The 14914-nt window shown below is 41.9% G+C and overlaps 1 protein-coding gene across 1 annotated transcript; it reads right to left on the bottom strand.

Moving 5' to 3' along the window:
* Positions 1-9242: 9242 nt before the first annotated feature.
* hdac3 (histone deacetylase 3) lies at positions 9243-14001 on the bottom strand. Its single transcript, XM_037462433.2, has 15 exons — positions 13809-14001; positions 13037-13119; positions 12818-12960; positions 12640-12721; positions 12321-12377; positions 12187-12242; positions 11967-12100; positions 11472-11552; positions 11263-11336; positions 11072-11136; positions 10694-10783; positions 10541-10599; positions 10226-10305; positions 9984-10141; positions 9243-9900 (listed from the first exon to the last, which is right to left on the bottom strand). The coding sequence occupies exons 1-15, from the start codon at positions 13861-13863 to the stop codon at positions 9831-9833; spliced, it is 1287 nt and encodes a 428-aa protein (XP_037318330.1). The 5' UTR covers positions 13864-14001; the 3' UTR covers positions 9243-9830.
* Between the last annotated feature and the right edge of the window lie 913 nt (positions 14002-14914).

Genomic DNA, 14914 nt, shown 5'->3' with positions numbered 1-14914 from the left:
GTGCAACAAGTTCACAAAGAGGAAGCTCCTTATTTAAACCACTTTAGAGCTGGTCAAATGCTTTTTTAAATTGTAAATTAAGTCGGCAATTTTTTCACCAACAATTGAATTTCATTTTTTTTTTTTTGAGTCCGCTAAAAGTTTAGGCTACAGTTATATTATTCCGTCTTAACGTTTCAGACGTTCCCATTAAATCGCTCACCACTGTTTATTGTTATCCCAATCTCAAATGCTCTGAAGGTCCTTATCAAACAATCTTTATCTCCATCTTTATCTCTATAATCTGCTTTGTCTCTCTTTATTTTGGTACCCTGTATTCCTACCGGCAGACAGATCATTTAAAGCATGTCCCCTTTGAAAGGAGCTAGTGTATTTGGAGTAGCTTTACTGCAGAAGTGAAATAGTCACCAGTCAGCTGATTCTCTTGACTCAGCTGGTGCTCGGGTGTAACAGCTCTGGCCCTAAACCTGTGTTTGATGACTGCCTCTGTGATGAATAGAGAAACACCCCTAAACGTATTTATTTAACGTGCGTTACTGCAATGGCTGTGTCTTGGAATCTGAGGGCTGCCAAAGGGACATAATTACCAAGGTGGTATCTTTGGGATTTTAGTCTTGGAAAACTGGGGCAACACGTTGATTCTGTAGCAACAAGGGCTTTTTAATAATACAGGGCTAAGAATCAACTCCATATAGTATCAAATGCTGCAGGGAGAAATGGGATTCAAAAACACTCCTACTTTACATTACTGCAGCTACTTTACATTACTGCAGAAGTTAAACCCCCGAATGATTTGCCACAGTTATTAATGAATAACGTAAGTTAGCAAACTTGTCATGACATGATCTCCATATGGAACCACATGACAGGTGGAGGTACATAGGAAGGGAGGTCTTAAATCAACCTCTGTCTCAGAGGTCTAATGGCTACCGTTTAAATGGCAGTCAAATAGAATAAATGGGACAGCTTGGAAGTGGCCCTTGAGTTAATATTTGTTTGCCCAGAAGCCCACTGTAGAACTGGATGAGTCACCTGAAAGGTTCACCAGTCTGATCATCATGAGCGTTTTAGTCTCTCATTGAGCTCTTCAGTGCACTGTGCAGGACGTTCATCATAAGTGGCTTCAACATCCAGTGGCCTCCTGAAAATCTAGTTCCCATCCAAAAAGAGTTCAAATTATGCATAAGCCTGCCAGTGTGCACATTATTATACCAAGGTCTTAAAATAACTTCATTGATTTCATGGAGATCTCCTGACAGCCATGTTTCTTTCTCCGTCAACAACTTTGAGTCCTGCCTGTTGCAACAGGTTCTTCATAGCTACACCAAGCTTGGCTTTACTCATGGTATTCCTCCGGGGTCACAGGAGTGTGTTCAGTGTTCATATTGTGAGTCATATGAAAGAAAATGTCCATGGTAAAAAGCACTTTTCTTGATGCCAGTTTATCTTTGAACAGGACCGATGCAAAGCCCCAAGAGTCACAAAACAACCTCTGTGTTTATATTATGAAGGTGTTTATCACAGGGAAAAGTTTTAAATACATCATTAGATGAAAGCCTTGGCGTTATGTATTCAAACTCTTATTTCAGAGCTTGCAGCCAATCAATTCTTTCATCAATGATATCAACTTTCATACAACCGCTCTAAATCACATCTGTCTTGCTCTACACCTCAAGCCAAGCCCGGTTGCTTTATGTGCAGCCGCGCAGCTGTAAAACACCCCTGTACACATCTGTAATGTGATGTTTTTATGGAGTTTTGTTTTTCATGGCAACTGTTGTGAGGATTCTACCGCTCATTTATCAATGTGTGTTACAAACTGATGTACGCTCTCATTGCCTGCATCCACCCAGAGATTTATAACCGTATAGAAAACATTTGAACTAATTGGTAAATTGTCTACTGCAACAGCTGATAATGTCTATGGTTGTTTTCATTATTTTTAGGGTTTGGGTTAGCTGCTTATCTCTAGTCCTGTTATTGGATCAATTGCCATGGTGTTTTGTTCAGATATATTGATCCCCTAAATAAAGCTTTACAGCGGGTCAATAGGTATGGCTGGCATCTCAGCAGTTCACAAACAGTGAAGAGGGCAGGGGAGGGTGGTTTCCACGAATAACAGACAACCAACCAGAAGCGGCTATGAGTCGGTCTACCAATCATAACATTGCTGTCAAACTTTTTAAGGAGTGATCTCTGCGGGTCCTGTCAGCTGTCATCAGACCGGATGCAACCCTCCTCCCCCCCAAGGCACCTCCGGTCCCCTTCAGTCTCACCACAGGCAGCATCGGCCGGCAACAACTTCCTGGCTTCACCACCACCACCAGTGTCTGGACTCAAGGGGGGAATTCTGGAGGAGCAGAACTCGGCCCCCGATTATCCTGGTTGGGGACAGAGTCCAAATCGCCAAAGACACTAAATTCTGTTACATACGTAATAAAGGGGTCTATTTGCAGAACGAGTCTCTCCTGATTGAACCATCTTCATCCATCACCAGATCAAATATTTGTTTTGCCTTATTCATTGCGTTTTACTGCCATTATTGTTAAGACATTTGCTAACGCTGGCTAGCAAGTTTTGTTGGCTTCTTTTCTTACATTGAGTTTTCCTCTATATTTACAGTCAGTCTTATGGTTTGTTGGTTATTCTCCACTGTACATATAAAACGTTTTAAGCCACAATATGTGCACCCTACCCAGGTCATGTTTTAACATGATACACGTGTTCCCCTGTTATGGCAGCACATTTCTGTTGCTTAGCATTAAATTGAGTAAGCATGAAGAGGTCACTATGGAAGTAGCAATAACACATTCTTTGAGTAGCCTGGCATATATTGAAACTTGAGCGGTTATGGCGTTCCACCAAATCAGAAGGATCTAGGCTAACTTGGCAAGACAGCGTTAAAACATATAAGAAGGCTCTCCGTAACGCAAGAGCATCTTATTACTCATCATTAATCGAGAAAAATAAAAACAACTCCAGGTTTCTCTTCAGCACTGTAGCCAGACTGACAGAGAGTCACAGCGCTGTCGAGCCGTGTATTCCTGTGGACCTCAGTAGTAACGACTTTATGAACTTCTTCAATAATAAGATTCTGACTATCAAAGAGAAAATTGATGGTCTACTACCCCCAACCGGAGCCAACCCGTCCGCGGATGTAGGATCCTTGGACGCAGCCGTGGGCCCTGATACCTACTTGGATGGTTTCTCTTCCATCAACCTTGATCAACTGACTTCTACAATTTTGAAATCCAACTCTTCCACTTGTCTCCTGGATCCGATTCCAACTAAGCTGCTTAAGGAAGTTTTTCCGTTAATTAGCACATCCCTACTGGATATTATGAATCTGTCTTTGTTGACAGGACATGTACCACAGTCCTTCAAGGTAGCTGTAATTAAACCTCTTCTGAAGAAACCTACCCTAGCTCCAGAGGTGTTGGCTAACTACAGACCCATCTCTAATCTTCCCTTCCTCGCTAAGATCCTGGAGAAATCTGTCGCGAATCAATTATGTGACTTTCTACAAAACAATGCTTTGTTCGAGGATTTCCAGTCAGGATTTCGAATGCATCACAGCACAGAAACGGCACTGGTGAAAATTACAAATGATCTTCTACTTGCATCGGACCAAGGACTTGTATCTTTTCTTGTATTGCTGGACCTCAGTGCTGCATTTGACACCATCGATCACCGTATCCTGCTGCAGAGACTGGAACACTTGATTGGCATCAAAGGAACTGCACTCAGCTGGTTTAAATCTTATTTATCGGATCGATCCCAGTTTGTGTTTGTGAACGGTGAATCATCGAGGACCACGAATGTTGGTCACGGAGTCCCACAAGGTTCTGTGCTTGGACCGATTCTATTTACCCTGTACATGCTTCCTTTGGGCGACGTTATCAGAAAACACCGCATAAACTTCCATTGTTATGCAGACGATACTCAACTGTATCTATCGATCAAGCCAGAAGACACCAACCAACTTGTTAGACTTCAGGACTGTCTTGGAGACATCAAAACCTGGATGACCTGCAACTTCCTGATGTTAAACTCGGAAAAAACGGAAGTTATCATGATAGGCCCAGAGCGCCTTCGAAGTCAGCTGTCACGTGATACAGTCTCTATGGATGGAATTGCTCTGGTATCCAACAGCACCGTCAGAAATCTTGGAGTTCTCTTCGACCAGGATATGTCCTTCAACTCTCATATAAAGAAGACTTCAAGGACTGCCTTTTTTCATCTACGGAATATATCAAAAATCAGGAACTTCCTGTCTCAAAGTGATGCAGAAAAACTAGTTCATGCATTTGTTACTTCTAGACTGGATTACTGTAATTCTTTGTTATCAGGCTGCTCTTGTAAATCGCTTAAACCTCTCCAGCTGATTCAGAATGCTGCAGCACGTGTATTAACAAGAACTAAGAAATGGGATCATATAACTCCTGTATTAACTTCTCTGCACTGGCTTCCTGTTAAATCAAGAATAGAATTTAAGGTACTTCTCCTCACCTACAAGGCACTTGCTGGTGAGGCACCGTCTTATCTTAAAGAGCTTGTTACACCGTATTGTCCTACAAGGCATCTACGCTCCATAGATGCTGGGCTACTTGTGGTTCCTAGAGTTTTAAAAAGTAGGATGGGGGCCAGAGCCTTCAGTTATCAAGCTCCTCTTTTGTGGAACCAGCTTCCACTTTCAGTCCGGGGGGCAGACTCGGTCAGTTCATTTAAGATAAAGCTTAAAACGTTCCTCTTTGATATTGCTTATAGTTAGGGCTGGCTCAGGTTAGCCTGGACCAGCCCTTAGTTAAGCTGCTCTAGGCTTAGACTGCCGGGGGACTTCTTAGGACACACCGAGCCCCTCTCTCACTCTCACTCTCTCCTCCCACAATCATCCATGCTTTATTAATGTACATCACTAATTAAGCTTCTTTCCGGGAGTTTTTTGTGCTTTCTCGCCTAGCAGGTCTCCGTGGATCATAGTTTCGTGCGGACCCCGGTTCTGACTCCTGGCTCATGGCTCTGCTGACACCTGCTACTGCCATCATCATTACTTTAAATATGATTCATATTACTGTCATCAAAAACCAACATCTTTCTGCTCTCCCTCCCCACAGAAGCCTCTGTGGATGGTGGTTCGATCTGATGGAGGTTGTCCCTGCAGTGGTCCTGCCGTACACCTCTTCTGCTACTTGCAATTACTTGTATCATTTCAGTTAGAGAAATTGAATGTATTGTACATCTTTTACATTGTTGATTCTGTACACATGACATCCATTGCAGTCTGTCCATCCCGGGAGAGGGATCCCTCCTCTGACGTTCTCCCTAAGGTTTCTTCCCTTTTTTCCCCATTGAAGGGTTTTTTTCATATTTTGGGGAGTTTTTCCTGTGCCGATGTGAGGGTTTCGGGACAGAGGATGTTGCATGTGTACAGACTGTAAAGCCCTCTGAGGCAAATTTGTAATTTGCGATTTTGGGCTATACAAAATAAAATGAATTGAATTGAATTGAATATCGACAGGAGGGCCTTTTGGAAACAGTTAACATTCAAAATGAACCCCTTGTGAACTTTGTGAGGAAAATGGACAACGGGAGATGATCTGCAGCTCACATGATAAGTTATAAATCATATTACTCATTTCCTCTTTATAAATCACTAAGGAGCAGAATGACCTCCACTTTTCTGCATATTGCTCACAAACTCTTTTTAATCATAGGTCACTACAGTGTACCGTTGATACATTTTCAAATGTTGTTTTCTGGTATTTGCATGGGTTTTTATGGGATATTTGTGGATGCTATTGCTTTGTCCCATACACTGCCACCCAGTGGAAAGCAGTTGTAGGTGCAGGATTCTCAAAACCAAGATGGCTGGCAGACCGTCAGAAACGTCCAGTCACTCATCAATTTCTTGCCAATCCTTCAATTCAAAGAGATTCTTGCAGGTATTAAAATGTTGGTGACATCTAGTAACATCTAAGGAATCATATATGTTACAAATCTTCAAAGTATTGAATTTATATTGGGAAAAAATTATGATTAATTATCTGGCCACTGTATTGGACGTCATACATCACCGACGTAGTAATGTGCCTTTGTGATGACATACAGCAAAAGACAACTTCTTTACTTCCATTCTACCCCTTTGGGCATAGAAACACACGGGCATCTAAAGCACAGGTGCATGCAGAATCAAAAGGCTCCATGGAGCACAACTGAAACTGCAAAAGAACTCAAAAGGCATATGGGAGGAGTAGATCTCATGGATCAACATGGCGCAATGTATCCTCACAGATGCAAAAACAAAGGTGGTACATCAGAATGTTCTTCTACCTTTTGGACATCACCACTGTGACACCTCCACAAATGTCTGGTCTGCAACAGATGAATCTCCTGCACTTCAAGGCATCTGTAGCTCCTAAATGCAGAAGAGAAAGTGCCACCCCAGCTGCTTTGAGGTGCAGAGCTGTGTCCAAGGCCCCCTTGAGATCCAGTTTGGTTCTGGAAACCACCGGACGCCAACAGATGACATGACGCATGCACTTGATGCCATGATGCTGCATACACATGAAAAACCAAGTACAACTGCGGTGCAGTGTTTTGTGGCTTTGTGCCCTGGCTGCTTTGCCAATTATCATATAAGAAAGTATACACTTTTTCTTTTTGTATACATTTAGAATTTTAGAGTTTTCAAATCTTTACAGATTTTTATTCATTTGTTTTATGAATACATATTTCTTCAGTTGAGCACCCAAACGCATGCTGTCCCCCTGTGGACATATTTTTGAAAAAAATAGATTACAAACAACTAAAGTCCAAATCTTGTTTTTTTGTGCCTAAAGAGCATTAAAAACACTTGGTAAAAAATCCTGACTGAGCTTATCTTAATTCATGCATGAAAGGGTTCAAATAAATTTACTCTAGGCCTCCATATGAGCTAACTTTGGTATACAGATACACATTCACTCTTCATACAACGGAACCTGAACCACAACCATACTTTGCCTTCAGTCCTCCTGACTACTTAACCAGGGTGATGGTGACTACGCCCACCACTCACCACGCGTTTGAAACTTATTATTTAATTATCACGTTAACTCATCCCTGGTGAAAATAAAGAAATTTGCGTTGAGCACCTTTATTTTTTGATGTCCATTTCCTGATTATTGTAAGTACATAGATCAATTAACATTTTACACATACCATACCATTTAAATTGTTTGTTTTTTAGAGTGCATTGCATCCTGAGCCCCCCTAAATCTCATCCATTACCGCATGTGGTGCAATTCCACATCTGTCAAGCAGCAGGCGAGGTCATGGATGATTAAGGGGAGCAGGCTTGTGCTCATGCTGTTGACCGACTCTCACAGTCTCCTGAGACGGAGAAGGAGAACTTCTGCACTGGTTCATGATCATGGTACTCAACTCCCAGCACTGGTCATGCTGGGAGTTGAGTACCTGTACTGCTTTTTTTTTCTATTCCCAAAAAAGCAAAAAGAACAAACGTAAACATACGTGGCAGAAGCAAACAAACCCAAATTAGTGAGTGGGGCCAAAAACGAGCCAGCTATGGATGAAGCTGACATAAACACAGGATGACTTCATAGAGCTATGCAAAGGAAGTCCTCGACAGGCCACTGAAAGAACTCCTCATCGAAACTACAAGGGAGGAGAAAGAAGTTAGGCTTTGAGGAATCAGGGACATTGCTATTGAATTGTCACTCCGTAAACCATATCGGATAAAGGGATCCTTGATATGGATCACAAACTGATCGGTACAGGAGGGGAAAAAAGGTGGACTAACATCTCTGCTATGAGCCATGCTTCTTGTTTTGGCCTTTAGAAATGACATCCATGTGGTTGTTATCATTATTGTTAGTAGTAGTAGTTTTATTGGTATTTCTAAAAGTATTTGCTGTGCCATGTTAATGCTCACTTTTTAGTAGAAAAGAAACATGGATCGTCCATATTGTCCATAATATGTTGTGCATTCAAAGAGAGTTGACGTTGAGCCTCAACTCACAGAGCACATAGTAGGTCTTAAGGGGCATTCTGCTGTGTCTGGTAAAGACTTGAATACCGCGTGAAACATCTCTTTCTATACATATATATATATATATATTATATATATACACGTTACATACATTATTGAGTGATGATTAGACAAAGTATACTCCTCTGATGGCAGCAGCAACCTGTGAATTACAAGTTCTAAAGCATACTCTCATATATAGTAGTCTTATGTAGTCTTTTGACTCGATATGGACCATAATTTACTTTAAAAACGTCCTGCTGTACTGAAGAAGTTTGTGACGATGTTTACAATGGCTGAATAGGAAACACACAGCATGAAGTGAGAAGTAGCGACATTGAGCAGTTGAGAGAATACGAGTTCTAAGACACTTCTGTATCGGCTGCACTCCGCCACAAAAAAGGTTGCCGTCAAAGTGATAGACATCTAATATATATATATATATATATTAGATTTGGTTATTTTTAACTTCCCAGTTTCAGAAATTGAAATCATTCACTCCTCCTCATCCGGTTATTGGATCATGTTGATGCAAATAAATCACTCTGGGGTTCAGCCGTCAACACGCATTTATGCAGCTGAGACGCTGCAGCGGACGTGACTCAGTCTGTGTCCAGTTATGCCGTTGCACATCTGCTCTCATCATCTCACACACACGTCTTTTGCGATGGAAATAAAGAGGGGAAGGGTTTAGAAGAACTGAAGGACAGAAGGCAGTCAAACTGTAACAAAGAGGAAATACATTAAACCCCGTGTGTGTGTGTGTGTGTCAAAATGCTTTTACAGGTAAATCGTGTGGAAGCTGAGCAACAAATCTGCCTCATGTTCCAGCTACTACACCTTTCCTTTCTGCCACAGCAGTAAAGTGTGGCTTCTCTTATCTGGGAAACACGCCATCAACAACTCTGTTGAACAAGTGTTCAAAACAAACATCATGTGAATTCATATAATTGGTGTTAAGGTGATTTGAGCATACTAGCATATAAAAAAAACAAAGAATAAAAAACACTCACAAGCTAAACTTTAGAAATAAAAACTCATCTATTAGAAACTGATTAAGTTTCAAATCCAATGGTACATAACAGCTATGGGTTTTGTGTTTTTAAGATAACTTTCTTTCTCAGGGCCATTATGTCGCCTCCTGGTGGCGAGACTCACAGGGAAAGAGCTGCCTTTAAAATACATCCACATTACAAGCATTGATTCAACTATTTTTTTTATTAAAAAGTAGACAATAAAAAAGAAATCACATAAAACATATCACTGAGTAAAAAGAACTGGAGGTGGCAGACGGCAGAAGATGTTCGCTGTGACCAGCAATGTACGTCTGCAATGAGGCTGCTGGGGGAACGGCTAAACTATACGTCCTCTTCTACATCAGCATCACACTCACGGTTCACACATTTATAAAGTACAGAGTCGAGCGTACAGGAGGAAAGGAATGACTTCCTGTTTTGTTCACTCATGTCCATTTGCCTCATTTACAAAAATGGAGAAACAGAAGTTGATATGAAGCTGTACAGAGCCGTTAAAGAGAATTCTCTACATGACACTGGGTGTATCCAGCGTTACAGTGGCTGTAATTTGGGCTCACCTTGTCTGTTACAACATTTGACAACCCCACAAATGGCAATGCTGCTGTAAAGGAGGTGTGCTCAGGGACTTTGTATTCAAGGTGCTAACATCACGCTGCTGTTCTGATTGGTCGTGACTTTAGGGCGAATATCAAATGAGTAAGAACAGAGGAACTTTTTTTTTTCTCCAGAGTTTCTGTTCAATCTGCAGCTTTCGTTCTCGCGTGTCAGATTTCCACGTCGCTCTCTTTGTCGTTGTCGTGGTCGCCGTCGTAGAATTCGTTGGCTGCCTCCGGCCTGACAGACACAAATAAGCCTGTTAGCAAAAATGCATGCGCTCAAATCGTTGAGCAACATCGACACGTTGCAGGCGGACTGACCGGGTGTAGTTCTCCTCGCCCCCCCTCTCGTCGGGGTCGGGCTCGTCGGTGCGCTCGTAGCTCAGCACGTCAGAGGGGACGTCGTGGATCTGCACGCTCGGCGCGTGGTTCAGCATCTTCAGGTTTTCAAACACCGTCTGACGGATCTGCTCCAAGTACTGCGGCAAAACAGCTGTCCTTAGTATCATATTAGTACCACCAACAACTGCACCTGCTCAACGGCGTCTCCGAAACAAACTCACCGGCCTGGAGTTCTGGTTTTCTATGCGAGTGCTCACGTCGGGGTGCAACGTGAAGTCCGGGGCAAAGTACTCAAAATACTCTGCAGGGGATCGACACAAGAGGAAGAGGGGGGAGAAAATGCGTTAAAATTACAGAATGTTGCTGTTCCTAAAAGGCGGCACAAAAAGGTCAGAAACGGCCAACGAAATTCACGGCAGAGAAACACAACAGGACTACGGGTGCTGAAGACATTTGGACCGACAAGAAAACAAAAACGGGCCGAGGTGCACCGGGGGGAAATCACAAGGACTTATTATGTCAAAACACAAACTCACCGCTGTAAGGCAACTCGTCGCTGATTGACTCGTCCAGTAACAGAGATGTCTCAAAGGTCCTACAAGCAGAACAAAAGAAGATGTTACATCACAAAGCCCCTCTAATAAATCATCTGAGAACATAAACCTTCAGACGCTGCGTAGAAAGCTCACCAGCAGCGGGCCACGTTCCTCACGGTGTAGCCTCCTCCTCCCAGGACCAACAGAGGAATCTTAAAACTCTTTACAAACTCCACACAGTCGCTGAACGACAGAGCAGAGCACGCACACGTTAACAGGCATGCCCAGGTTCACAAAAGCCTACCATTAACGCCACCTGAAATGTAAAGTGTCAGCGCTCTGTATTTACTGGAAATAATGGAGTGGAAAAGAGTCAGTGTTTGCAAAGTGTGAAATAATAATAACCATTCCTCTATTTTTTGTTATTATGTACGAGCTACATTTCCTTGAGGGAAGCCATGTAATACAATATTTCACCCGGTGTCTATCGCTCTAAACTCTATTCCCCTCCATTTTGAACACTGATCTCACCCATGTCCTCGTATGCTGAGGTTGAAGCAGCCCAGTCTGTCGCAGCCCAGAGAATCAGCTCCGCACTGGAAGAAGAGGAACACGCAGTCTTTAAATTGGGTCCCATGAGGCCTTAAAATCGGACGGTGTTGTCTTTATGCATTATTTTCGAAATGGTCGGCCAACGCATTGAGACGAGATGACGGACTCACTTGTAGAACAATGCAGGTTGGCTGGTAGAAATCCACCACCTGTTTAATCACCGGCTGGAACAGCTGCCGGTAGCCTGAACACACACAAACACACACACACACACAGGTTAGCTGTTTGAAGTTCACAGCAGTATGAGTATCTTTACTCTGAGCTTTACACTGAAGGGGTTACGTTTCAGTCATCAGATTTGGGTAAGAAGTGAACTCACTTTGGTCGTCTATGCCGTCTCTGAGAGGAACGTTGAGGCAGTAGTACCGACCGCTCTCTGCTCCCACCTCATACATGTCACCTGCAGCCAACACACACACAGTGATACACACCTTAACAGAGACAACTCAGCAACATAATGTCTATAGAGGAATTCTTTACATTTGTGACACTTAAATTACTTTCTTCATGACATGTACTAAAATCTTTTTATTGATATTCTTTACCAAGACTTTTTTATGAGGCACACATTTAATGCCAGGATTACTGAATATTGAAAGAACTCAAATGAAATAGTTTAATTTTATTCAATAATACTTTTTACTATACTATTTCTTAGCCCTGCATTGCCTACATATAAAAAAAGAGTCTGCACAAAGGAATATGTCAGTTGTAGACGAAAGAAGATGCACAGAAGTGTGCAAGCTGTACTCTAAACAAAGGAAACAGCGCTGCAACGACAGAATGTGCATTGAAATCTGAAAGAGATGTGTACCTGTTCCCGGGAAAAAGTAGTTCCCGTATTTGTGGAAGGACACAGTCATGACACGGTCAGTCAGGTAAAAGGCCTCCTGTACTCCGTCACCATGATGAATGTCTATGTCGATGTACAGAACCCTCGGGTGGTATCTGTAACACACACACACATATATGGTTGTAAAGAGAGAAACCGACACAGCAAAAAGAAGTTCTGTACAGGAATGTCCTTCTCTTACTTGAGTAGCTCCAGAATACTGATGACGATGTCATTGACATAACAAAATCCAGAAGCCTAAAAAACAGAAATCAATTTTTGTTTTTTTAACCTGACAGTTGAAAGGAATGATAATACACAGCATTTTCTTCTGACCTCAAATTTCTTTGCATGATGCAAACCTCCGGCCCAGTTAATTGCAATGTCACAGATCTGAAATAACAAAGAATCAGTGTCAACTAAAAGGTTACGAACTCATCTCCGACTCTGCTGCGGAACCACTGTACGACTGCGCCAGTTTTGTCATCTGCTACAAACATGTTCATCTCTAATTCATTGCCGGCTCAGCAGCGAAAAAGGGAGGTTACCAGCTGAAATGACCCAAAAATGCTTTGAAATCTGTGGCTATAATGGGGGAACTAATTTAATAGTTTTAAGGGCGACAGTACTGACATTGGTCGTGTGTGTGCTTTACCTTGTGGTTGAGCTGTGTGGCTCCCTGTAAAGATGCTCCTGTGTATCGGGAGCAAAACTCAAAAAGTCCTGGAAACACAGGGCTGAAAACAAAAACCAACAGGCGGCAAAATAGTGTAGTTATGGTACAGTCTGTCCTCTAATAATCACCTCAGATTTGAGACTAAAGTAAAACTCACCAGTCGTCTCCAACGTTAAATGTGTTGAGGCTCTTGGTGAAGCCCTGCATGTTATTGGGGCTGACCTTCTGCAGGAAATCTATGTAGTCCTCGGAGTGGAACCGACACATGTCGTGCTGAGACGCTTTGTATGGCTTGAATACCTAATGAGAAAAGAGGAATTGCTGTATGAATTTCTGTGTTCATCCCATTACACAGGGATCTCTTTGTGCTGCTCACCATCATTTTCTTATAGAGCCCATAATGCAACACCAGACTGTGAGTCAGAGACAAACGGTGAGGCTTCATGGGGTGACCAGCACCTGGTAGAGACAAACAGATTCCACATTATACATTATTGTGCATTCAAAGTGTATTAGAGCGATGTCCATTGCACTCAACAATAATAAGTCACCTGGAAACAAAAAAACAAATGCATCACCAGGAAATGCCTTTTCTTTTTTATTAAAATCACAAATAACTAAAATACATAAAATGAATACATTTCAGTCAACTTTTCCGATGGGTCGTGCTCTTATTGAGTATTGATGAGCTTTTATTAAATATTTGGAAAGACACCAAATTAAGTAATAAGTAAATATCCGATATTATTTGACTGGTGTTATAAACGAGCAAAAAAACTATTATGTCTAATTACGTCATCAATATAATAACCTCTCGCTATAAAGCCTTAAATGATAGTAGGAACTACCGACTCGATAAATGAGTGACACAAGTGATGAAACTATGGAATGATGGAAATGTGACAACTTGTAACTCGACGTTAGCGAGCAAAGCAAACCGGAACTAATAGAATCTTCATAATACGTAGAGATGGTGTGAAACCATGCTTTAGTGAAAACCTGCACAACAGACCTCCGACTGCGTAGAAAGGGGGTGAAATGCGAAAATTGGAACCTAAAAACGGGTCCCTGAAGTTATTAGCATGTAGCTAGCCTGCTTCAGCATCGTTCCCCTTTGTAGGCCTGTACACTACGAAAACAAAACTCACCATAGTGAAAGTTGCCCACGTCCGGGTCATAAAAATATGAGGTTCTGTTATTCATTGTGAAAGAAATGTCTTCTTACTCGTTCATTCAAAACTAAGAATGCTTCTTGCAGCTATAGAACATACATTTTCTTCCAATTAGCAGAAAGCCGCCATTGTAAACACCGACCGGTTTGACTACGTCATCAGACAGGGACCGTAATGACAGAGAGGGGAGGAGGCAGAAAGGAGGAGGTGGCTAAATGCTGAAATTTGTGTTTTCACAAATAACCTACTGTTGTAGCTTTATATACTTTTCACGCATTATGTATGGAAGTAAATCTGTGTCATCGGGGGTTGAAATAAAAAGGTGAATTTCCAGCACTGAATATTTATGCACCTGAATGTTTTTCAACATTAAAACACTGCAAAAAAATTCAACCTAAAAAGAAATCACCGTTAAAATATTCAGCCGCAAAAGAAATGACGGTTACAATTTTCAACCCAAAAAAATTCAGCCGTGAGACACCAACATCCAGGACACTAAGGTAGAGCAATCGATTCTAGATCCAAGATCAGGAGCGTGCGTCAAGCTAAAAGGAGCAGGCACCCAATACACCTTCGGATTGTAGCCATGTCCAATAATAACGGTGCTTTAACTCTTCTTGCTTGGTGACATCATGCTTGGTCCTGAATTCTCCCTGAACTGGGACTTTCAGTATGACAGGCCGTCAAGAGGAGAAACAGTATCAGGAAACTATTACCCGCTGATGAGACATCTGTTGAAAAAAGAAGGGTCAAAAGAAAGTCAAAATTATGACTTAAAATATATATTATCCTTTGCAGCTGGTTGTCGTCTCGCTGATAAGCTGTTGAACCGGGAAGTCTGAATCTGTGAGTACCATTTTGTACCCACTCACTCCACACCTCATAACCAACAGGGAGAGACAGGGACGTCTGACGTACAGTCTTCTACAGAGTCTAAATTATCTTCGATATTTCAGAGTCCGAGATTAATCAAATTTATTGGGAGATAAAATACATTCCGGGTGGTAATTCAGTAGTTCTCATGATTAGTAACGATTGAAAAGTCATGAAGAGAGTTCTCTCTTTATGGTATCGTATGGTAC

Source organism: Pungitius pungitius, chromosome 2 (assembly GCF_949316345.1).
Source record: "Pungitius pungitius chromosome 2, fPunPun2.1, whole genome shotgun sequence".
NCBI classification, from domain to species: domain Eukaryota; kingdom Metazoa; phylum Chordata; class Actinopteri; order Perciformes; family Gasterosteidae; genus Pungitius; species Pungitius pungitius.
The sequence above is the reverse complement of the archived record's forward strand: the minus strand, read 5'-3'. Positions and strand labels throughout refer to the sequence as shown.